General features: G+C 40.7%; 1 protein-coding gene across 1 annotated transcript; it reads left to right on the top strand.

The window, feature by feature from the left end:
- Positions 1 to 16,052: 16,052 nt before the first annotated feature.
- Positions 16,053 to 20,901, top strand: LOC145452462 (uncharacterized). Its single transcript, XM_080330648.1, has 4 exons — positions 16,053 to 16,176; positions 16,388 to 16,547; positions 16,897 to 17,007; positions 20,546 to 20,901. The coding sequence occupies exons 1-4, from the start codon at positions 16,118 to 16,120 to the stop codon at positions 20,693 to 20,695; spliced, it is 480 nt and encodes a 159-aa protein (XP_080186774.1). The 5' UTR covers positions 16,053 to 16,117; the 3' UTR covers positions 20,696 to 20,901.
- The last annotated feature ends 6,362 nt before the right edge of the window (positions 20,902 to 27,263 follow it).

The raw sequence follows: 27,263 nt of genomic DNA on the forward strand, positions 1-27,263 counted from the left end.
TCGCCGAATAACCAGTCCTTGCTAAATGAGCCCATCCGTATACAAAGGCAACCCGCAATATATGCAAGTATTATCATTATTGACCGAATTTTCGCGCTTGACGCAGCTAAGGCGTGACTGCACAGTCCAGACTGAGTTTTAATGACATAATTGTTATCGTAGTAATAAAACGTCTTGCTTTGATCGCTAACTAATCCGGTTCGCTCCTATATGGGCTAACAACAAAAAGGTCATCAACATTCAAGTGATCTGCGAAAAGGTTCGTAAATCTCATGTGACCCTTTTGGTAACCCCTCTGGCTGAGGGGTCACCAACACACGACCCGCGATTGAATTTGAGATTTCAGAGGAAGGTCTAGAGAAGCATTTTTAAATTCTGAAATTTATTTCAGTTCCAAAATAACATTGTGGATGTGGATATCGTTGTTGTTGTAGTTCAAAGTTTGCTATGACCCTGTTCCCAACATAACTATATTACTCATTAGGAGGGCCATTTTTATATGACCTTAAAAATGAATTATATGACTTTATTTTTGGGAAAATATTACTTTATATGACTTTATGCGAAAATCGTGTATTTTTACATGTAACCAACGTCACTCGTGGAACTGACGAGTAAAACATGAACAACATAACAGTAATAGGCCTACACAACATCCATTTTTTATTTTAAACCACTTTTGTAGTACAGTCTCATGTAGAGTGTGGAATGTTGGAGTCTTTAAAGTTACTATTTCGACGCAAAAATGACTTTAGTAAGGAAAATGAGCGCTCCACAGACGCAGATGTTTGTTGACACTTCTGCAGTTTTGCATACAGCGCTGGTGAAATGTCTTGTCTTTGTAGCTCCATAATTTGTTTCACATCGCTTTTGTCCAATCGCTTCTTTATGTAATTTTTGAGCTCAAGCTTATCTTTTCCGAAATCAAGGGCATTTAGATCGGCATGAGCCTCTTTGATAGTGTACGTACAACTCCATTTTCAGTATCAAGTTTGAAATATTGTTGTAGTGGAGGCATATTTCTGCTAACTGACTCGTCCACTTTGGATCGTTCACTGAATCTTTGACGCTCTTTACAATAACTCCTTCAGCTTCATATGCGTTGACTATTTCTTTCACTTGTGGAAGTCTCCGAACTTCAAATTACGTCCCACTTAAGTGCACAGAAGTAAAACAGATTGTGTAGCAACACAATGCAATGTGTGACCTCATAGGTTTGCGACTGTAATGTTTTGTAGGCTAAGCTTACAGTTTGCCTTCGTTCAATCAGAAATTGCCTTACTTTCTTAGTGCGTAATTGCTTCAATTGACACATTTTATTTAAAGTATACAACAATATGACTTTATAACTCAAATATGACCTAACCAGAAAATATGACTTTATATGACTTTATAAATTTCTTAATATTCCCCATATGGATGCGATTTTTGCGTTAAAATTGATTTCACGACTTACTGATGCATAGAAAAAAATATGACTTTAAATGGCCCTACTCATTATATTACTCGGCGATAGAACCAGCATTCCGTCGAAGGAGAATAGACTGATGAATGGGCATGTTGTCATGACTGCGTAGTCCAGTTGTTCTCAACCTTTTTCGACTCTTCGCCACGTTATCAAGCTCGACACACATCAACAGAATGACCATCAGAGATGAAATATCCTGCTGTACAGACGCATTTTAATTGCTAAATTGTAGATAGCCTACTGATACCAATGTTTTGCTGTTTGGAGATGTTTCGTTGGGATTGTGGAAAAATAAAGCTGGATGAGTAAGGTCAATCACGGTGACTTCATAATGTTCACAAAAATCCACTTTCTCCTATGGTGTAAATAATTATTTTTTCAATAATAACTTCATTATGCTGCTAGATAGAAATGAGCAGGCTTAACGTTATGATGCTCATTAGATAAATTCGTTTGTCAATTTTAGCGCCGTATTTGTTGCGATCATACCCAAATGTGTCGTCGGAAGCGTTACGCGGTATTGTTACGTTCGCCACCACCTATATTTGTTGACATAAATTTTCAGCACTTGTTCATACCAAATCGAAGGAGCGGATTTTCAAGACACGGCCACTTATTTCCAGAAATGCAGTTGCAGAATTCGCTTTGAAATAACAGAAGTCAACCCAATTTATACATGAATAAGATGATCTTATCTTGAAGAAAGGACAAGTTGTTGCTGTTTATCACAGTACAGTTATTGCACGATAATTGAGCTAAATCTGAACTAAAACTTCGTGGGGGTCCGCGGGGGTACGAACGATGTCTCAGCATTTGTCTCAGTATTGCATTACTGCGGCCCGTTGCAGACCGAACAGTACGATACTCTTTCTAGGGCGAGGTGTCGTATTTCTGAACTGGTACCGGAGTAAAGATTTTAAAGATTCCTGTTGACTATAGTAAAAGCGGAGTGCGACAATTATACGAGAAGTATCGTTCCAAGTAACCTGTACACCCCGATACGAGGCAGCATATCATTCGAAACATCTATCACGTTCCTGGAACAACAGACCGGTGTAGGCTATAGTAGCCTGGTAATGAATTTGCGCGTTTTTTCAGAGCGATATGACATGCGTGTCAACAATTTTTAAATTTCGAACTGCTTCGCTGTGGAATGAAAGCTGCGTGTTTGAATACTTCGAGTCTGCCTTACTGTTATCACGTCGTATTAATGGTACTTGCAAACTCGGCCAGTCTCGAAGATTACTACACTACACATTCAACCACTTGTATTTTTTTGGATTCGGCAGCGCCTCTGACTCGTGAATGCTATTAAATGCGATAGGTTGATTTATCGGTACTATCAGGGAATGTCGTCATCATTGACTAGCGGGTATTCAATATGCCGATGTTTAAGTTCTACTTTCGTAAATACTGACTACACGAGTTCTATCATCAGTTTGATCATAAACTGGTAATATGGTTAACGTATAGGTTTAGGTAAGGCCTGGGAACACGTGACACATAGCATCCCTTCCAGAAAACATTTCTTTGGGGTCTAGCCTGGTACCCTGAACAATATAATAGCACCATACTGAACCTAACATCGCAATTAAAACGATGAAGTCGTTTCCAACACGTATATAGGCTATAGCTCATATGTACGCATAAATTCATATATATTATCGCTGTTAGTCCAATTGAGCGAGGCTCATCCGATAATTCCCCTGGATGTGCACATGCCGGATGTCGTGGAAACTCAATGCAGAACAAAATAGTGTTAGAAACTGACTATTGAAATCCGGCATTGGCTATAGGCCTACGTAACCCTGCTCAGTGCTCACCTTTACTTCATGACACGGTTGAATAATGCAGTCTCAAATGAAAATAGAGATGTTGCTACAAAAAGCCTGTGCTAACTCAACATACTGAAAATACATATTCAGAGTCCTTCGTAGTTCATATTGCGCTGCTCGGAAACGTATATGGCTACAGCATACGGACGTTATTTATTGGTTATTTTTGGGTAGGCCTACTCACAATGGAATAGATCGTGTAACCTAGCGAAATGTATATGAAAACAAACTTGAATATTACAACGTGTATTACAATTTATTTTAACGCGATCACAAAACTTGTTTTGTAATGTGAATTTTCAGGAATCGGATATTCATGTTTGATTTACAATACTGGCTCAAGCACGCAGAAACGGTATACCTCATGATCCGTGGCATATAGTCACCAGGCATTCTATATATTCTCGTCACCAAGGTTATCTATATATTGGAATATAATTTAATCAAAAATAAACTTACAGTACAATACGTTGAAATTTACTATTTTTTTAAATTTCCATATCACGTCTTTGTACACAATAATCCATGCAATCATGTAAAAGTTTTATGAATATTATTAGGACTTTCTATTAAAGGATATTCTTGATCATAAGTAGGCCTATTTGACTTTTTCCATCACTTAGGATGGAGCCCAATTCCTCTGCTGAGGAGCGATTATCTTCTTAGCAACGATTTCGTTACTCAACTAACGCCAAAAAGTATACTGACACTGAAATGCGTTGGAATCGGCACTCAAATTAAAGTCAGCGCCTCACAAGACTCAAGTGTCAATTTGTATGGTTTAGAAGCGAACTATACGCATTTTATGCAATACTCGCTGCTGGGTTTGCAAAATACGGGAGTACCGGCACGATGGTAGGTATTCGATAACGAAATACTGTTATTGCGTTTTGCTAAGCGAAGGATTTCAGTGGCGCCTTCGACTTCTCGTACGGTATCTCGGTTTGCCGGAATGGTAACTTCTGCTGTGTGAATGCGGTAGCGTCACGTTCGGTTGAGTGAATGAGTGAGATGTCACTCGGGTGGATTTTGCTCCGTATAATTTTATTATACAAAAGTCATGTCAACAACCATTTGAAATTCGTAGATACAGAAATGGCGGCAAAGGGCGATCGTCAAGCAAAACGGACAACTTTTGTGCCACTACTAGCTATTGACTTTATCGCTGCCGGTACCATACGAATGTTCCTCCCACAATTAAGTAGATGCAGCATCTTGAACCTGAGCTGACAGAGTTCTTGTTGATATCAGTGTTGGGATGGAGTCAATATACCTTCAGGTCTTTCAATATTCAGACGAGACTCTCGTCAGCATAGCAGCAATAAGCTTTTTGAAACAAGAAATGCTGAATATATCGGAGAGAAATAATAGGGTGGATACGGCAAAGTTGAATGGTAGAGAAGCTAAGTGAATCGTGCATAGAGAAGCTTCAATTGGAAAGAAATCCCGAACAAATGTCAACTTGCAATTTATCCACACCAGTGGTTCTTAACCTTGCCTCCAGCGCCCTCCAAGGGGCGCTGGCGATTTTGAAGGGGGCGGAAACGCTCAGGGGGCGCTGGGCTCAGGTGGGCGATACGGGGGGCGCTGGAGAAAAATGGCTTCGCAGTAGATGATGTGGTAGTAGGACATATCCTTAATGAGTATTCAGAGCGAATTACCGCCGAAAACTTCGTTATATATAGCCTACAAAAGACATATAGGTTTAATTGTCCATAGGCGCCTGAATGACTGGCACCGAATGTTCCTGTCTTGGCTATCTGAACCCTAGAAGACGAATGCCATCTGGCTGGGAAAAATTATACGTCAGTGAAGAAATACAGTGAAATCGTGTGCGTCTTGTGCGTCTTTTAGTTTAGTCCTATTGGGCGACAGGGATATATAGAACCCTGTTGGGCGATTCTATATAGATATATAGACCCCTGTTAGGCGATTCTATATTTTTTGATATAGCAGACAGGTGACGAAATAACATCATGCAACGGAGTCATACCAACGGGTCCGCCCGCCCGAATATGTTTAATTATTCGTTACGGGTCCTACAGTTTCCAAGACACCTCACAATGTTCCCCCTTACGTTTTGACGAGTCTGCGCACACTCACCAACTCACTGCGCAGACCCTTGGACAACAGTGCGTAACGACTAAAACAATGTCATAACTTCGGATTAGTTGCGCGCAACGTAGATTTTCTGTGCGCAGAGACCGTGTCAGCACTACGCACGTGCGCATCTTAGAGGGAACATTGCACCTCATTCAGCTCTACCGGTAAATCTGGTAACGTGAGCAGAGAGGACAAGAAATTGATAGCAATATATATGCAATTCCCGATCTTATTGACCGATATTATCATGAATTATCGAACATTTTCACGCTTCGCACTGGCTCGCTAAACAGTACAGCTGATTTCGTGGCAAAAGCGAACAACGTGATGGGGGCGGTCGGTTTATCACACTATAGGAGCCCAAGACCCAAGTTTTTTCGTGGAGCCTGAAGAAGTGTCGTTTCGTTCCTGCCAACGGGTATACTCCCGAATATGCATAATTATTATTGAGGGGTCCTACCTTTTCAAGCACACATCACTCTGCTATATCGGTAAATCTGTTTACGTGAGCAGAGAGAGGATAAAAATTGATATCACTATATATGCAATTTCCAATCATATTGACCAATTCAATCAATAATTAGTGAAATTTTTCGCGCTTCGAGCGCGTAGGCGAGAATAACTGACTTAGCCCAATGTAGATAACCAGTATCAGCAAGTAACGGATAGCCGAAGGGGGATCTAGGGGCGAAGCCACACAGTTTGGTTTATCACTCTGTGGGGGCCCACGACCAACGTTTTTTGGGGGGCTGACAGAGTGCTGTTACGGCCCTGGTAACGAATTATTTGTACCTACGGGCACGCCCGAATATGTTTAATTATCAATTACGTGCCTTCTATTTTCCAATACAACAGCTCACTCAGCGCCACTGGTAAATCGGATTACATGGGCTGAAAGGATAAAAAGTTTTTAGCGACATATATATGTAATTACCACCTATTCATTCATGCATTATAGAAAATTTGGGCACCTAGGGCGACCAGGCCACACAAACTTTGCTGGCCATAGAAATCACGCTACGGGGTTCTTGGGGGCGAAGCCCTCAGAAGTTTGGTTTATCACTCTATAGGTGCGCAAGGCAATCGTTTTTAGGGGGTTGACGACGTGCTGTTACGGCCCTCCCTCTTACTCATTGTCTTTATTACATTCCTTACAATATGAGGTTGGGGGGCGCTGGAGCACGATAATCTTTGAAAGGGGGCGCTGGAGGAAAAAAGGTTAAGAACCACTGATCTTCACGATATCGATGCATTCTTTTGTTCCTTGAGGTCTTCACTTACGTTGTCGTCTGCTGTAAAACTTATCTTTACAAATTTCGAATGACTTTGTAGCGCCTTCCAAATATACTTCTGTGCGGCAAACGCAAACTGTGGGATCTTCAAGGATTACTAATATTTCTATTGGTGCATCTTCAAAGGGTCTGAATGAGGTAAATCAGTGGAAGCGAGGTCTACGTAGTAGGTTTTGTGACGAAGTACCGGGGAAAGCTCCTCGTTGTCATGACAAAATCGTCCACGCGTGTCTGGTTCAAGGCTAAAAAAAATTCTGGCTACGAACTTCGAAAAATAACGCCTGGAAATAGATACTCACTTGGGCAGCGAGATACGCATTCGAGCATTACTTAGTTGAGGAGAAGAAGTGGGCTCCACCATTAGTACAATTTACTTCTTCGATGTATGGATGTATTCGCAACGACGATCGCCTGACTGTAACATGGATGGGTAACCTAAAGCACCGAAAATTATTTGCAGTTATTGGGCATAAAAACTTTACAACTAAAATCTGCAAATTTCGTAGGTTTTTGTTACTAACAAAATCATTGCGTTAGGGTTAGGGCCAATTTCCTAGTTTAGATTACGCCATGACAAGATATGGTAGTGGTTAAGCGTCCAGCTTCTTGATCGGTAGGTCGTGGGTTCGATCCCCGGCCCGGTCAGACCAAAGACCTGATTAGTAACACTGGAATCCATGACTTCCATGCTTGGCGCTCATGCATTATTGGGATAGCATGGAGGGGTGGTGCAAGACTTAGAAAGCCTTACAAGGCTATATCTGCACCTTCCTAGTCCAGCGGCACGTGCACATCATGCACTCATTGTATGCATATGCACAGATCGTGCGTATGTCTATAATGAGTCGGTGTATATGCCGCAAAATCATCAAGGACAAAAATAAACTACGTCCTTTCCTTTCCATGGGCCGCAGCATCAAATAAGAATATTATATTTATTTTTATGTAGCCTCTATATGGCGGGATTTTGTAGACTGACATTCCATACACATCGTGAAAATGTGATTTACCATTGAAATCTTAACGATTGCCACTAAAAATTCACATTTTTGAATATTTGAATAAAACTGTTGTTGTACTTGGCATACTTTGTCAAAATAATGAGTCATATAGACACCATAGGAGATGACAAAAGCATCATGACCCGGTGAGAGCTCTCGCGTTTTTTTTTTTGCAGCGAGCGGACATTTGACGTGCCGTAACTATGGGTAGAGAATTAAGAATGCAACAAAGATTGATGTGATTTCAGAGCATTTGACCGTTGTAACCTACTCCGGGTTTCGGGCATACTTGTTGTAAGTAGGCTATTAATCATGTCATTGCCAAAGTCAGATTAAATCAGCGTTAGTTTAATTGCAATCATCAACCGGTCGTAATCAGACTTGGTTGCGCTGTTGCTGGTCTATGGATGCGCAGTGCGCGCGCAAACACATTCCTTTTCAAAACAGGCCAAGAACATACCGCCAATCAAAGTCGACATCTGCACATTTCTCTATCACAAAATGGGATGCCGCCGTGTTCAGATAAAGAGTCTTTTGCTACGAGTTACGTAAGTATCGTTTTACTCTGCAGAAAAACTTGAAACATTGAAAGCCGAAGAAACCTTTCCTGTTTTACTCAATATCGAGATATAACTGGAAAAGCAGGACAGTTCATTAATTATGACAACTATGTTTATTCCGCCTTTGACCCTCCTCCCTGACGGCTCATACGTGCGTCCGAGTCAGCTTTTCACGAACGCGCATTCATCAATCAAATATATTTTGCGTTCTTGTGGTGATCGACGGATACAGTTATTTTGTACAAATAAATACGATCAATCTCCACAAATCGATATACATATATATGAATTAGAAAATATGGTTGGCGGCACTGAACTTGAGTATTGCTTTCACAACTACATTCATTGCAGTAAAGAATTTATTAACTCGAAGACTTTTTGTGTGCCCCTTATCGAGAGTTAACGGCACAATAACAAGCATACAGAAATAGATTCAAACGAAAACCATATTGGCAAAGTATGACGTATTAATACAATAATAAAAAATTACCGCTAGGCAAAGTCAGCTGTACGGTAGTCATAACAAGAGACGAGAGAAAATAAAATTATACAATAATACACGGAAGACGACACACATGCCTCGATTCCTACGAGATAGAATTGACAAATATGGTGCTCGACACAGTTCTAAAATTGAAAGAGCGTTTCTATTTGATGAAATTGAGAAACTGCGTCTTTCAATTGTACGACTGAAGAAGAAAAGCAGTGTTCTCGATCGAGAGGTTTGTAGAATTTTATGACTCATCGACCTCATTCGCTTTTGCCGTTATATGGCAATAATTGATGCTAAGAAAGATAAAGAAAACCAGGCGAAGTATGATTGCAATCAAAAGTTTTTATTTCGACATCGATTCGGCAAATCGGACGTACGGAAGAAAATTATTTTCAATCTATCCAACTATAAATTGTCTAGCACCGAGGAATTCGTCTTGTCTCATGGCTTGGATTTTTGTTTGCCACCTAAAAATATTAAAAGGGTAGATATTTTTGCGGAGTTTGAAGTCCTTATTGGCCAACTGCGCCATCATATTGCGCAGGATGCCGACAAGTACTCAGCGTTGCGAGCTAATAAATTGAGTGACCTAGCTCATGCATATTGTAAAACACCAGTGGAGACTTTTTCATGTCCAATGAATGTTGGCGTGCAATTAAATCTCTACGCTCTAACTCAGGGGTCACCAACACGCGGCCCGCGAGGTCATATTTTGCGGCCCGCGACCTGATTTGGAGAAATTTTGGAAGAACGCTCAGCAAACCATTTCGAAATGCCGAAATTGATTTCAGTTTGAACATATTGTTGTTGTTGTTCAAAGTAAGCCCTTATACTGTGCCCAATATCACTATTCCCTCGGTTCGGCATGGTAATATCATTCTACGGAGGAATAATTTGCTGATATGAATGGGCATATTGCCTTGGCGTGCAATGGCCCACCAGTGCCGAAACCGGGGGGCTTGATAAACGACTTTGGGCTCTACAAGAGACCATGCTTTAGGAGCAGATAGTTTTCCAGCAAATAGGCTACCTTGTCTATAATTAACCACAATATCGATTCTTTAATCATGGGGCGGCCAATATGCGGCAGTAGAAGAAAAAAAATTATGCGGCCGTCGACATTCAATTAGGATGTGTTGGCGGCTGTCAATATTATGCAAATTGAATTTACGAATTGACTCCCTAATTAATGACAGGTCAATGCGAGTTGATTTTTGATTTTAATACAGCAGTGTCCATTGTAATCTGAGTCCCAAAGTACAGATGCGAACAGCAGAGAAAAATGTTGCGCCCCATTAAGAAATACCAATTTTTAATCGTGTTCTCTTCATCCCGAATTAATTTTTTCTGGTAGGCCTGCGTTTGGGCGAATTCAATATATTTCCACTATAACGACAATTCTAATGGGAGGTCAAGAAATAACTGCATGCAACATAAGAGACTAATGAGAATTGGCCCACCCAAAGATGCACCACAGCATTATTAACTTATCTAAGTTTTTGAAGACACCCTCTGCATAAACTCTACCGGTGAATCTGATCACAGGAGCCGAGAAAGGATGAATTTTTGATAGTAATATGTGAAACAATACTAATAGTTAATGAATAAATCCGCTCATGAACATGAAAATATTTTCGCGCTTCGCGCGACTACAGTACGAGTCCGTGTCGCTCTTTACAACATGACTATATTCACAATCTCGGTGCCCATAGTAAGCCGATATCAGTAAATAGATTTGTCCGGACTGTTCCAGCAATGGACATGGTGAGTTTAACGTAGATATTTGGCACCGGCTTGTTTATTACCACTATGCACCGAAATGTGGCCTCGAGCTACATGAGTAATCTAAATGCGGCCGTGAATAGCAAAAAGGTTGGCCACCCCTGTTTTGGTTGCTACAGAGTGTTGTCTGGCATCGTGCGCAGCTCATAGTTCAAAATAGAATGAAATTGATGATCATGATATTTTTTGTTGTGTGTTCGTTCAATAAAATATTATTCATTTTGTAGTGACTATGCCCATCGGCCATGTAAGAGAGCACAGCATTCTACTTACGTAGAGTTATTACACGTGGTTGATAAGCTGCGTTGGCTATGTTAATCTCGATATTGAAGTCATGCGGCCCGCGGCCTCTAGGAATTTTGAAAAGTGGCCTGCGACCCATTTTGTGTTGGCGACCCCTGCTCTAACTCAAGTATCCTCATCACGAAACCTGACAAAGGATCGGGAGTCGTTATTTTGAATAAGTGTGACTACATTTTAAAAATGAACCACTTGCTACAAGATGAGGTCAAATTTAAATTTCTTGACTCCGCCGAATCACATGACAAAACCGGCAAATTGGAGAAAAAGTTACAGAGAGGATTATACTCGATTTAAAGAAAGAAGGTACGTTACCGAAAGAAGTGTACGAGATGGTGAGGCCATTTGCTCACAAAGACCTCGCATGTACGGACTGCCGAAAGTTCATAAGAGCAACGTACCGCTTCGCCCGATATTATCGATGGTTGGCTCTGCGTAACATTGTTCGGCAAAATGGCTTAATACGGTAATCGAACCTGTGCGTAAACTCTACTCTTCAAATTGCGTTATTAATTCATTCACTTTCGTTGATAACATCAGAAACTTTGATGTAAATACCTCGAACTCATTCATTAGCTCCTTTGACATCACCAGTCTATTTACCTATATCCCTTTGAATGAAACATTCAATATCTGTGCCGATGCGCTATATAATAATAGCTCAGTGCATCCACCTCCTTTTCGGCGTAATGTCTTCATTGAGCTACTTGAACCTGCCACCCGTTCCGTTGAATTTAGCTTCAACAACAACATGTATCGCCAAATAGATGGTTTGACCTTGGGGTCAGCCCTTGAGCATAACTTGGCAAATATATTCGTTGGTTTCCAAGAGTATGTAAGTCGCACATCTTTGCGGTTGGCTGAACGAGTGAACCAACATGTCCCTAAATCGATTAGGTCAGTAAACAAACCTATCGATCGTTTTGCACTTGTTCGTCGGTGTAAGGAAGCGGTTGACTCTACTTCCTATAACCAGGTCTCAGCTTTTAACTCTGTAATTGGTCAACATTTAATGAACTACCCGGTGTATGTCAGTCATTACAATGACAGCATGTTCACTGTGATTGCTTAATGCAGATCTGCCTTCCATCTGTCTGTCTTGGAATCAGCTATAATGAAATTGAACAATCCGGATTTATGTCTGCAGAAAGAGTTTCTATATAATCCCAAAATATCCAATTAATAAATACCGCTATTTGTCTGTGTGTTGTCTTCCGTGTATTATTGTTGAATACTTTGTTGCGCCGATAGCAGACTTTCGCTTTAACACCTGATGAAGGAGCAGAGCTCCGAAAGTTCGTGTAACTAATAAAGTTATATTCATACAAGTGGACGTTAAATAGGGTGTGGAAGCTATCAAGGTCTTACGTGTATTATTGTATGATTAGATTTTCTCTCGTCTTTTGTTATGACTACCGTACAGCTGACTTTGCCTAGCGCTAATTTTTTATTATTGTATTACTACGTCATACTTTGCCAATTTGGTTTTCGTTTTAATCTCTTTCTGTATGCTTGTTATTGTGCCGTTAACTCTTGACAAGGGGCACACGAAAAGTATTCAAGTTAATAAATTCTTTACTGCAATGAATGTAGTTGTGTAAGTAATGCTCATATATGAACTAAACTATATATTCGTTTACCATGTTAAAAATTCAGATTGCATAGGCCTACACGTATAGTTTCCAGCTAAAAAAAAAAACAATTTTCCGTGACGTTCGCCTGAATGAACGCACATCTCGTAGACCAGTGGTTCCCAACGTGGGCGATATCGCCCTCCATGGGGCGATTTGGCGGTCTGGGGTGCGAAAATGACGAAAGGGTGATAGGGGGCGAAAATGGAGAAAGGGGGCGACCGGGGGCGAAAATAGCGCAGGGGCGATATGGGAGCGATGACACGTCAAAACGGCCGACCTTTCGTTTAGTCAACCCACAGAAATTTAGTTACAACAGCGTCAAATTCTACATCGAGCCGAAAAGTTGACTTTTTTTAGTCAACCCGCTGGTGATTACAGTTTGTATGCCCAGTTTTCGGTACACAAAATTTGGGGGGGGGGCGATGATCGGTGTTGAGCTTGAAAAGGGGGCGATGGGTCGAAAAAGGTTGGGAACCACTGACATAAACAATAGTATCTTCCGTTCTACACGTCATTATCAATTACATCAATTTTCGAAAAGTTTTTGATAATAAGAGTCCAGCGAAGCAATTGTGTTGGAAATTAATCGCGTAGAAGATGTCTCGTTGTTTTGATACACATTTCCCTTAGTAAATATATTTATTCTCAGATTTTCCAAATGAGCTACTTTGAAAGATTTGTCATTTATATTCGCTGGTATATTCACAAGGGTGGTTAGTGGAAATCGGTTCATACATGTTAAGTCTAAAGTAAGGGTTCTTAATGCTTTTAGCGGCTACCCCTCAATTATGTATCGAGTCTTCGCAGACGCTTGAATAAATATTCATCAGTTCAAGCATGATAACATTATGGATATTATTACGACCGTTGATTTCAAGTATAAAGAATTATTGAAGAACAGGGGTCGCCAAATCAAAACGGGTCGCGGGACACTTTTCAAATTTCGTAAGAGGCCGTGGGTTTCGCTTGTATTCAACATCGAGATAAAATGGGCCACGCAGTTTTACAACCACTTTTTAGAAATCTACGTAGGTACAACGATGTGGAGTCGACTTTAACAAAATACGCCTATGTCTGTTCTTACAGAAGCAGTTTGTGCACCCTCTAAAATAGTGCATTGTGCTTGAGTGCCCAGATCAGTGATACTCAACTGCGGCTCTAAGGTAGCCTGAATGATGACCTCCAAATGTGCCACGAAAATATTACAGACCACACTTGATGTTAGTTTCTATGAATAGTTATAGGAAGCCAAGTTTATTTGTCAGTTCCAATGCGGTCATTACCCCGAATATTTCAATGACTTCTTCACCTAGGAATCAAAATCGCACACGCGCGTCCAAATATCATATGATCAACCGGAAAGATCATCGCTCCATCAAATATGCTCGAACTGACATGTGGCCATCCGACAGAGCACTTCCACATTCAAGTCAAAATAGAAACAACTTCTACTAATGAATACTAGTCCGTCCTCGATCTCGCCTTTCGTGACATGACACTCTATTTTTGTCGTTTCTTTTTCCATGCTATCTTCTTTTACTTTTCATTCGGTGTGCATGTCCCCTCTTTACGCCGGCTAGGTTAAGGTGGGTGTCTGATTCCTAAGACTACTTCACGTAGTTTAAACACCGTCCTATCTTTTCATTGTATCGCAATTTTTGTGGTGTATTGAATTGAACTGATAAAAATTGCTAATAAACCGAACTGATATAAAATGAAGGATATTAAATATGTCTAAAGCCGTCCACGGCTGCTTCTGAAAGCCGAAAACAGAATTCTGGCTGACTAGCGTCAAACGCATGGATGAATACCCGTCAGACAAGGAAATATATTGTGTTCTGCTGGTCATGGACCTTTCGTCTTTAATGAGTAAATTTCAACACGATTTTACAAACATCAAAATAGCAGCTCATGGTCGAGTATCAATTGCAATAAGTTTAATTACTCAGCGTATAATTCGCCGCCAACTTAAGCATCAAGTGCTAGAATGTATGAAGACTGAAGAAGAGCTGTCACGTAACGACATAATAGGTTGTTGTAATAAGTATATGCATTTTCTTTTATTTCAATTTCAAGTAACCGATATAGAATCTACAAAAGTCTAGGTGCTAGCTGTTGAATTAGTTGCATGCCGTGAATGGTGAGTTCCAGAGGTAGGCTAGCTACCTTTAAATCTTCGTTGTTAGTAGTCTAATCGGGCGTTTTCCAGCGGCTCCATACGTACTCTGATGTTTGAAATGCGGCTACGACATTAGAAAATGTTGCGAACCACTGGCCCAGATTATTCGAAATTTTTATGCTTGTGACAATTATTGATATACAACGCTCCTGCCAATTCTCTACTAGTTGTTGAAGATTACCCCTGACGAGAATCAGCTGAAAATGTTCGGGTTCATTTCAATATGAATATATTATGCAATTATATATTGAATTTCTGTACCTCCAAGAAGCTCTTCAAAAATCTCATTGCTTTCTGGGTTACGAAGTGTCGTGAAGCGTAGTCATCTCATGAATGGTTTAATTGCCATAATTTTGCAACATTACGATTTACAGTAAATTACCGAGATGAAATACACCAAATAAATGATACCAGAGGCAACCCGGCTGCCATGTTCAGAATGCTATGTAAGCTGGTAAATTTGATTACTTGAAATTTATCTTGAGACCAGACTCCCGGCCGTGCATAAATACATATTTCCATAAGTCGATTCCTACCAAGTCACGTAAGTTCGGGGCAGAGACTGGGGAGAATATACCTTATTTCTATTCATTAGAAATTTCGTTTAATATATGAAGTAACTAGATGGGTAGAGTAAGAAATCGGCGATTGATCTGATGATAAATTTGACCAACATATTAATACGCGTTCTACTCCACTTCAACAATACCGCCAAAACGTCAATCGGGTCTGATGATCATCAGGCTGATATGGATCAACAACAAGGCTATAGGAATATACTGTGCAAGATTTGCAGTGTATACCTATGATGTGGTCGCATATATAATAACATCAAAATATAGACCGTTAGCTGCCTTGTAGTCGATCTTGTTTATTTCTTTCATCTTTGTTAATAATGCTTTTCATTCATCCAGCGCCCAGGGTAATAAATTGACTCATTTTGCTTAGTGGCCGAATGATCTTTAAGGCAGACTGGAGAATCAAGGGCGCGGTTTTAAATATATGGATGACGTGAACGTCTTCGGAAACATAATCCGTAATGTAATTTACATAATCCATTGTAAGCGTCAGCGACTTGATTGATTTCCAAAATCGCTACAATCAACAATAGCTAATTCATTCAGCTTTATCTTACGCAAGATTATTCCGCAATCTTCTTATCTCTTTACATTGTTAAATTACTCAATATAGGAAAACACGCGTGGCACATGCTAATGATGATGATCTGTTATCTCGTATTGAAAGTGCTGAATCGATCAGTCTGGGTCAGTAAAAACATCAATGATAATCTCTGATGATAAAAATGAAAGCGCGCCTTTCTTGTTCGAATTGAAGGGAGAGAGAGAGAGAAAAAAAGCGATATACCCACAAGATATAAACGGTGCATAGTGTTTGTTAACTATTGCAGCGAGCGGATCTGGTTGTGTGTGAAGGATTTCATAGCTGAGAGTTGGTGGCATTATAAGCAAAATGGCGAAAAATAGTATGTTGATATTAGCCATGCAGAATGTTTATAAAGAGCGATGCAAGTAAGTACGCCTGTCGTATCCCCATGTTAAACAATCCAACTGAATACCGTTGCCAAGAAATTTGATATATCGAAATACATCGTATCCCTTGCTATATAGGTCCTGTTTATGTCTAGAAATATACTTGGACTGGTCGGGCTATATTAAATGGATATAGGATAGGTATGAGATGGTATATTTATATAGCCAACATCAATATTATTTTTCACAGGTGTCTCGAAGAATTGTGTGACAAACGGACTGAAAAAAGACGCGGAAAATTAGCGGAGATCGAAGCTCTTCACGAACAATTGAAAAGGAGACGGACAGAACACAAAAACGAGGAAGAGGTTTACAAGGAAAAGTTGAAAGATATTGAAAATCGTCACAAGGTGCGTCATAGAAGCGAGTGAATAAAGCCGTCATTGACTATATCTAAGACATGTTCTGTGTCAGGATGGTCTTATGTAGCTTTCCCTAGGCCAAAGTACGCCTATATTTTGCAAATAGTATCGAGCATTGTCGTAGTTTGTTTGACTTTGCTCAATAATCATATTTTCCAGCCCATTCATAACAATGTCGAATTAATTAGATAATGTAGAGGCGCAGGCATGGTCCGGCTTGCCAGTGAGTCATTGCTTGCCTAGCCTGATCGGTGTCAAGCGGGACGCAATATTTCGGACCTCTGTCAACGGAATTTATCTGCATGCTCCATAACTTATAGATTAATATTATTGACAGGCAATTCTCGACCTTAAACAATCATTGGTCAACATGCAGACGTCACATCAGGAGTCGGATGGAGCATTACACGTTCCATATGAGAAGAGAGATATCGCAACACCTAAAAAGGTAGTCTATATAGGTATTAGCAGTTTCAGAAATACTTATAATCCCGAGGTTACCATAGAAAACATCTATGGTCTCGGGTTACTTGTCGATTTACCATTCCTTTTACCCATATAATTTACGAATACATGTATTATGAGACCTACCAGACCGACAAACTGCGGTTCCGGATGGTGATCGAATTACGATATGCAAACACAGCGAAGGGGACCTTATATAAAGTCCTTAGTAATATATAGTGCAGATATATCCGAGTTACCGATTGGATCGTTCTTATTAGGGATGGTGTGAACCTCTGCAAGGTTCAGGTTCGTGTGAACGCGAAAATTTTTGAAAGGTTCTGTGTGAATGCGAACGTGAACTTCGTGACGTCACGTGACGTCATATTGCTAATTCCAACCCTATCTTTCAATGAAGTGATAGCCTATATTAATGTACACCAGTGGTTCTTAACCTTGCCTCCAGCGCCCCAAAGGGGCGCTGGCGAATTTGAAGGGGGCGGAAACGCTCAGGAGGCGAAATGGGGGGCGCTGGGCTCAGGGGGGCGGTATGGGGGCGCTGGAGAAAAATGGCTTCGCAGTAGATGATGCGGTGGTAGGACATATCCTTAATGAGTATTCAGAGCAAATTAACACCGAAAACTTCGTTATATATAGCCTACAAAAGACATATAGGTTTAATTGTCCATGGGCGCCTAAATGACTGGCACCGAATGTTCCTGTCTTGGCAATCTGAACCCCAGAAGAGGAATTCCATCTGGCGGGGAACAATTATATGCCAGTGAAGAAATACCAATTTGAAATCGTGTGCGTCTTTTAGTTTAGTACGATTAGGCGACAGGGATATCTAAAACTAGATATTCCTGTTGGGCGATTCTATAATATCTAAAACTAGATATTCCTGTTGAGCGATGTCCCTGTTGGGCGATTCTATATTTTTTGATATAGCAGACAGGAGGTCACGAAATAACATCATGCAACGAAGTCATACCAGCGGGTTCGCCCGCCCGAATATGTTTAATTATCAGTTTTGGGCCCTACAGTTTCCAAGACACCTCAAAATGTTCGCTCTACGTTTTGATGAGTCTGCGCACACTCAACAACTCACTGCGCAGACCCTTGGACAATAGTGCGTAGCGATTAAAAAAGGTCATAACTTCGGATTTGTTGTGCGCAACGTAGATTTTCTGTGCGCAGAGACCGTATCAGCACTGCGCACGTTCGCAGCTTAGAGGGAACATTGCACCTCACTCAGCTCTACCGGTAAATCTGGTAACGTGAACAGAGAGGACAAGGAATTGATAGCAATATATATGCAATTCCCGATCTTACTGACCGATTTCATAATGAATTATCGAAAGTTTTCGTGCCTTCACACTGGCTCGCTAAACAGTATAGCTGATTTCGTGGCAGAAGCGAACAACGTGATGGGGGGCGGTCGGTTTATCACTCTATGGGAGCCTAAGACCCAAGTTTTTTTGGTGGGCCTGACGAAGTGCCTTTTCGTTCCTGCCAACGGGTATACGCCCGAAGATGTATAATTATTATAGAGGGGTCCTACCTTTTCAATCACACATCACTCAGCTCTACGGGTAAATCCGTTTACGTGAGAAGAGAGAGCATAAAAATTGATATCAATATACATGCAATTCCCGATCATATTGACCAATCCAATCATTAATTATTGAAACTTTTCGCGCTTGGCGCGTCTAGATGAGAATAGCTGGCTCAGTAAATGGACAGTGAATACCCAATGTAGATGACTAGTATCAGCAAATAGCGGATAGCCGAAGGGGTCTGGGGGCGAAGCCCCCCGGAAGTTTGGTTTATCACCCGATAGGGGCCCAAGACCACCGTTTTTTTGTGGGGGGGCTGACGAAGTGCTGTTACGTCCCTGGTAACGAATTAATTGTACCTACGGCCACGCCCGAATATGTTTAATTATTAATTACGTGCCCTTTATTTTCCCATACAACATCTTACTCAGCGCTACTGGTAAATCTGATTTCGTGGGCTGAGAGGATAAAAAGTTTATAGCGGCTTCTATATGTAACTACCACCTATTCATTCATGCATTATAGAAAATTTTGGTACCTAGGGCGACCAGGCCGCACAAACTTTGCTGACCATCAAAATCACGCCACGGGGTTCTTGGGGGTTTATCACGCTATGGGTGCGCAAGGCAATCGTTTTTATGGGGTTGACGAAGTGCTGTTACGGCCCTCCCTCTTACTCATTGTCTTTATTACATTCCTTACAATATGAGGTTGGGGGGGGGGCGCTGGAGTACGATAATTTTTGAAAGGGGGCGCTGGAGGAAAAAAGGTTAAGAACCACTGATGTACACGATAGCTCGCGACGACTAGTGCCACATAATGCCCCAATGCTGGAGTACATATTGGCGTTTTAAACGTCGCTAAATGTATGAACCGCAGTTATCAAAGGATATAATAATCTCATAAAATCATAAAATTCCGTCGCTTTGCCAACAATTTCGACGAGGACTTACCAGGGAATATAAGCTTACGCCTTAAAGGTCTAGCCAGACCGGACAATGTGTTCGGAGTCTGAGTATTGCTACATTGATATTGAGCAGAGTGTAAAACGGGTTTCCATACTCGCTACCGATACCACAAACAACAGCAAATTATACAGCAGTAGCCAACACTTTAAACGCACGGATTTGGTTTTAATTATAAAGTAAAGATATGAAGTCAAGATTGACCCCGTACGCGTGCTATAGTTTTTTTACATCAACTATATCAATGTGATTGATTGGTTGAGTAAGCATCATTCGCTGACTGCGTATATCGCTCGTGACGTTGCGTGATTGCGGGTCAAGCTCACAGCAGAGAGACACTAAATATTCACAAACGGAAAGCTGGATATTTCGAGAAAATTTTTGTAACAAAGCAAGTGAAACTTTCAAGATTGTCAAGGCGCATGCTCGTTTAGTGTTGATTTTTATGCTGCCAGCGCCATGCATTGAGCGGCCCGCAGTTAAAATGCAATAAATTTGAACCACAGATCTTGTAATGAAGTGAAAATTACAATTTACCAAAATGGTTCACAGTGCAGAACCTACCAAGGTTCTGTTGTGAACGCGAACCTCTAAATTTCCGAGGTTCACACACAGAACGCGAACGTGAATCTCACGTTCACACCGTCCCTAGTTCTTATGTACTAGTGATCCTGGCTCCCATTGATTTAAAGCAGAATGCAAACTGCATTTCGATCGTGAAAATTTTGTAATAGTTCAGTCTCGGCTCATTGCCAGGATCCACGAACAGTGATCATTATTTTGAATTCGCAAATAACAGTCTCAGCACGATTATCGCAATCACGTTATGTTTGACGAATTGATATTTCACATCCATTCAACGGTTAAATTTTAACCCGATCTCCTTGATGAGGACAACCAACTGCTTCGCTTTCTATTTATGATCCAACCTTTTCAACGTACAATCGCGGATCTCTATGCCTCTTACTGATCTCGATATCGTACCGTGCTCAAATCGTGAAAATACGATTGCTTTTTCCAGGAAGTTCGATCGCGAAGACGGGCAATACGAACAGCAACTTCGCTACGCTATGTGAAGCAAACCCAAGATGATTTTAAATCGTATCGAAAACAAAGCAATCTGACTGCACGCCCGAGCGCAATTGGTCCTCTTGCCAAACCATCCCAGTGATATTTCAGATATTTCGTCATCAACATCATTGTTTCTATACGCTCTTACGTTTATATTTCAATTATTGTTATTGTTATATATTCATTTGCAAATACCGAAATAAAAATCATTCATACTAACGGAAATACCGTCTATATGTGGGGTTTGCTGGAATCATCAGACAATGAAGATATAGGTTTTGGTCGTAACAATTGTGTATTATGATAAAGTGGCGGCATCTTTTATAGACTTTTTGAAGATATCAAATAGGCCTACCTCCCTGCCTTTTTCTGTGGATTCTGATCCAGCATCACGCCAAGGCAAATGCGATAAATTTGTAAAATCTGTTCTTGGATGTCGGAGCCGCATTTCGAACATCAGAGTATGCATAGGGCCGCATGACAACACGTGTCGAAATTTACTCTTCACATAGCCGATATATAAAGGTCTATAACTAACAGAACTCGAGATATATCCTTTTCTGACAGGTATTCATCCATGTGTTTGACGATAGTCAGAAGTAATTCTTTTTTCTGGTTTTCAGAAGCGGTCATGGACGGCTTTCAACATAACTAATATCCCTCATTTTAGCATTCATATACAGTAATTGACTGTACCTGTTTAGAGAAACAAACTACAACTGTCGTCTATTTTATATTGTGCATATTTAGAGGTCGATCAGGGTCGCAAGAAGGCTACCTTGGAGAGAGCCGCGGTTGGGAATCACTGGTATTGACAATATGGCGGTATAAATGAATCACCGCTGAATCCCTGGCACGAGAACAGGAAAAAAGTTTGATTCTGTTGGAGGAATTCGTAATTAATAAATGAAATGTTTATGTATATTTTATATGTGTGTATGTATGTAATATATGCAACTTGTAGTTATCTATCACTTTACCCAACTGGATGTTCGGATGATGACGAAAGATGACCGTAAACTGCTGTATGATCGTGTAGTCCCGGTCAATGATATTCTTTGGTCTCTTTAAGATTGGGGCCAGGAAGTTTGTCGCCGAAAGAGCTATATCGGCTCCATATCTTTAATTAATGTTACTTCCAAGGAGCCATATTACAACTTCAGTCAATCACGAAGTCCCAGCTGAATTCGTCGTTTGTCACGTGCTAAATAAATTCGGTGATCCTTTGCAATGTAACCGTTTTATAAAATGGTCATATGTTCTGCATGTTTGTTTGAAAGTAATTTTGATGTTAAACGTATCCATAATTTAGAGTGTCTACACTATGACTCTTACATGAACGGAGTTGCGACTCAGATATCACTCAAAACTCCGACGATGACTCCACGTCCACATACAGTCTATATTCGGTATAACAATGTATAGCAACGTATTCATTTCGAAACAACGCATATATATTAGGGTTGTCCAAAATTTGGAAAATCTTACAAATCCTCCGTTGTAATGTCTTATTCTATAGATTATTGATAAAAAACGACAATGGGCCTAAAAGAAACTCACAGGAAGGCCGTTAAGATTTCGTGCAAAGCGTTTGAAAGTAGCTCCCTAAGAATGGGCGTGCCACCGACCATAGAACGGCGTGAAGACTAGTAATCACGAAATCACGGCTCTTGATTTGCTAATCGGCTATGCTTCAATGGCCACGAGAGCAGCAGCTTGTTGATTAGGTGATCAAGAAGTCTGCTACCGGCGGCGATTGTGAAAGCGCATTGCATGTAGGTTGGCAGATAATGGTTTAGGATTGATTCAGGGTATGTTGAGGTACGAAATACATGAAGAACAAACAACAGCTGCTTCACAAAAACGTTCAAAGCATGACCGCTTTATTGTGAAGGAAACCGCCGCAGCCTATATGCCTTGTTTTCAACGAGGGAAAGCATAGGCGCTTATGCAAGTGGCGATGGATTCCTAGTTTTAGAAAGGATATATCATTATTGAATACAAATATAAAGCTTAACAACGACACTATTAGTTGTGTGATCTTATTGGGCTCAGGTGGAAGTACATAGTTGAAGTTTTGAATGCTCTAAGAATCGGCGGGTTATGCTTGGCACTTATCAGATGCTTACATCAAATTGTATTCACTTGCAAGTGTTGTCAAAGTCCTTAATGATGACGCAGGAAAGCGGTGTAATAGTAAGCACATACTATGCTGGATATGATATGTCAATGATATGGCAAAGTCCTTAATAAACGCGCAGAAAAGGAATGTAAAGGTATAAGCACAGAAAATACTGCATAGTGCATAGTATCCAGCATAGTTTGTATATCATATCAAGCACAGTATGTGTGTGCTTACATTTACACCTCGTTTCTGCGGCATCATTTGGAACTTTGAAAACACTTACAAGTGAATTCAATTTGCTGTAAACATCTGATAAGTGCCAGGCCTAACCGTCTGATTCAGCCGATCCCTAGAGCATTCACAACTTCAACTATGTACTACAACCTGAGCCCAATAAGATCACACAAATTATAGTGTCGTTGTTAAGCTTTATATTTGTATTCAATAATGATATATCCGTTCTGAAACTAGGAATCCATCGCCACTTGCATAAGCACCTATGCTTTCCCTCGTTGAAAACAAGGCATATAGGCTACGGTGGTTTCCTTCACAGTAAAGCGGTCATGCTTTAGACGTCTTTTGTGAAGCAGCTGTGGTTTGTTCATCATGTATTTGGTTTGTTCATCATGTATTTCGTACCTCAACATACCCTGAATCAATCCTAAATCATAATCTGTCAACCTACATACAATGCGCTTTCAGAATCGCCGCCGGTAGCAGACTCCTTGCTCACCTAATCAGCAAGCTGCTGCTGTCGTGGTCATTGAAGCATAGCAGATTAGCCAATCAAGAGCCGTGGTTTCGTGATTACAAGTCTTCTCGCCGTTCTATGGTCGGTGGCACGCCCATTCTTCAGCAGCTACTTTCAAACGCTTTGCACGAAATCTTAACGGCCTCCTTGTGAGCTTCTTTTAGGCCTAATGTCGTTTTTTATCAAAAATCTATAGAATAAGACATTACAACGGAGGAATTGCAAGATTTTCCAAATTATGGACAACCCTAATATATATGTACATGCGAATACGCGAGTATACAGTATATATAGGCATATGTGTAATTGTCCACAGGCGCTAAATGGTTTGGGCTAAATGTCGCTGTCCTGGCAATCTGAATCAAATGAGACAAATGACATTCGGAAGGGAAAAATATTTGATAGTCAAGAAATGCGAATTTAAAATCGTGTGCGTCTTTTTGTTTAGTACGTTTGGACGATTTCAATATCTTATGACATCGCAGACTGGGGGTCACGAAGTAACAAAGTCATCAAACCACCGGGTCCACCCGATACTCTTTAATTTACGGGCCTTACAAGAAACCTCACTAAGCTCTACTGGAAAATCTGACCACGTGAGCAGAGAGAAGATATAATATTGATTGCACGATATATGCAAATCACGATGATATTGACCGATTCAATCGTAAATTATATAAAATATTCTAGGCTATATAAGTTGACTCAATAAACATTAGAACAGAACTCGCTGATAAGTAGCGGTAAAACGTACAGACTGAGGGAGGTCTGGGGCGAAGCCTCTCCATAAGTCTATCACCCTAGGGCAGGGGCGGGTAACTTCTCATGTCGGCGGACCGGATATGGGGGAAATGAAGTACTTGGCGGGCCGGATTCCGGAATCGATACATTAAACGCGTATTTATCCACATATACAAAAATTGATCGTATTTAATGTAAACAGTAAGTTTGAAGCATAGAGACCAAAGAAGTTTCCAATGAAATTATTGAAACGATGTACTTCAATCACTGATGGAGTCAATAAGACATGTTTGGCCGATCAAAGTCGCGTCGAGGTTCTTCGAACTATGGCTGCATGCCGGACTCAACGAAAACAAAGACCTCAAGAATAACTGACAATTACTACTATTTTTGTCCGAAAAGGGGAGCTAAAGAAGAACCTACAGTCACCATTATTTGACGTAGCAAGCAAGTAGTGGGGAATTGCAGAAGACTGTGACCGCCAGCTATATTATCATTTAAAACCGAAACTACTCGCGGCCGCTCAAAATTACGTCGCGGGCCAGATCCCGCTCGCGGGCCGTATGTTGCCCGACCCTGCTCTGGTCTATCAGTTTTTACTGTGCAGCCTACACGAGCCCAACTTTTATATGATCCGGCATTTCGATGCTGGTCATAGTAGGCACGACCTCGACATAAAGCTTTTGGCAACATGCGACCTTGCGACTTCATGCGGTGCATGCGTTGACAAAATAATTGGCGGCGATAAAACCTAGAAATAAAATAACCGCCGCATGCTGGCGCCCGAAGCTTGAACCGCACGTATCAAATGAGACCCGCCGATGGCAATAATGAGCCCCGTGTCGAAATGGATGGTAATAGGAGTTATCGCCATCCTGGAAATGAGAATATTACCCGAGTCACCATAACTAAATGTACGGTAGGTAATTTGGAACATAAATATTCAAAACATGATCACGATGATTGGCAAATTTCTAAAAATAGAAAAACCCAGAACATAGAAAATTACCGAGATATAAATATGACTGATATTTAAGTACAATTTCGTCACGCTCCAATAACACCGCTCACAATCACCCTAAGGACCCAAGGACCATTTATAACTTAAAAGAATGGTGCAGGCGTATAAGACTTGAGATCTTAAGTCTAGCCATCAGAGATTCATATAGGCACGCACTATATTTCTTCTTTTCTTGCTTTGCTTAATATGCTTTATCATGCACTTTGAAATAAAATCACTCACTAACGAAAGATTCGCAACGACTTGGAGAATTAATCGAAATCCCACCTGGTCTAAGAGATGTAAAAAAAGTAAAAGAATATAATAAGAATCAGGAATGGATGCCTTTGCCAGAAAAATGGTTGGTGGTATTTCTTGCTTGAAACGTTCATTATTATGAAATTAAATATTTGGCACGAAAGCAGGTAATAATTTGACATTTTTTGACATTTTGGCACGCTGCTCACAAAAGCTTGCCGGACCCTGCTAGCTGGATATATTGTGTTCTCAAGCGAGGCTCAAAGCAGAACATTGCGAAATAATCAAAATGTAACGATTGATTTTGCTGACACTGAACTCGATCGACGATCAGCATAACGATGAGTAGAATGTTTGGTGTGTTCGTGTTTGTGTTTGCATATGTTTGTGTGTGTCTGCGTGTCTTGCCTTCCGAAACAACGTCGAGATCTGATTGAGAAACGAATGATTGACTCTTTTCCCGTCTATGCAGACGAAATCCGCGAGACCATATACCAGAGGTTCTCGACTTCCCTTGTATAACGGGTTGCATTTTAACAGCAACAGACTCTGCGGGCCGCATAACATTATTACCGTGTATTTGTGGGTACCATTAAATTGTGACTAGTCCAAGTCGTTTCGACACCTTCGTATCTTTTCATTGTAACGCAATTTTTTGTGGTGAATTGAACTGATAAAATTGCGAACAAATCGAATCGAACCGAACTGTTGCCTATTTACCAGTTGTATACGGGAATTTAGTACATTTTATGCATTCTAAAGCAGTGGTTCTCAAACTGGGGGCGCGCCATCTATGGGGCGTGAAAGCATCTGAAGGGGGAGGGGGCGAAGCTTTGGTCCATTGCAAATATCTTTCGCGATCTGAGCGATTTACCTCCTATTCGTGGTTATTTCTCCGTGTATTGTCCATTCCATCAAACTATCCGTTGGGATTGCTAGCATCCTGGTTGCATTCTGTGATATGACGATAAGGGGGGGGGGGGCAAATCATAAAGGAGGGGGGTGTCTAAAAAAGTCTGAGCAATAATGGTTTGCAATTGCTGTAGTTTTATTGAAATCACTCATTCTATAGATTTCTTAGCTTTAGCGATATTCCAAGCAATTTTTAACGATGCATCTGTAACGTCGTCGAAAATTTTAACAATGCATCGAAATATGGATCGCCTAGTTGACACTTAATTAGCAACGTTTTCTAAGATCAAGCGATATGTATAAGTCCAGAAGAAAATGACGTGGTGTCATTTTAATCTCCTACGCTTCGTTACGACAACTGTTCTTCGCCAAATATGACACATCGGTTTTCCATTTATATCTGAGAAGGAAATTCAGATTAACAAACAGGTTTTTGATAACTGTTTTTGACTCGAGTATTTTCTGCAATATACGGAAATGAATCGACTCGACTCGAGTCAATCTGCGTGCATTGACTTGACTTGGAATCGAGTCATTACCCATGACTCGAACCAATTCATAAGACTCGAGACTCAGACGGCCAAGACCGACATTTCATTGTAATTTCGGAGAATAGTAAAGTAACCACACTATTGGAATTTCGTCTATTAGCAATAACAATCTATCTCGAGCATATATCAAGCAACCAGAACACATAAAAGAATGAGTCGTTATAGCGAAACAGAGTCGGAGCGACAAGAGAGCCAAGTAGCTAAATTAGTATAGATCAATAAATACACCGGAAAAGTGGGATCACATCCGAATTCCTACCAGATACAGTGAATATAAACGAGCTTACGGGTAACAAAAGTTAGGAAACATAAAAGAAGGTGGGTTAGATA

Source organism: Botryllus schlosseri, chromosome 12, assembly GCF_051294905.1.
Source record: "Botryllus schlosseri isolate E-star chromosome 12, Bs_hap1, whole genome shotgun sequence".
NCBI classification, from domain to species: Eukaryota; Metazoa; Chordata; class Ascidiacea; order Stolidobranchia; family Styelidae; genus Botryllus; species Botryllus schlosseri.

What these genes read in the sequence shown, in the direction of transcription:
- LOC145452462 (XM_080330648.1), top strand. Translation starts at nt 16,118, where the DNA reads ATGGCGAAAAATAGTATGTTGATATTAGCCATGCAGAATGTTTATAAA. An exon ending in GTTTATAAAGAGCGATGCAA is followed by an intron (nt 16,177 to 16,387) that starts GTAAGTACGCCT and finishes TATTTTTCACAG; the next exon opens with GTGTCTCGAAGAATTGTGTG. An exon ending in ATATCGCAACACCTAAAAAG is followed by an intron (nt 17,008 to 20,545) that starts GTAGTCTATATA and finishes TGCTTTTTCCAG; the next exon opens with GAAGTTCGATCGCGAAGACG.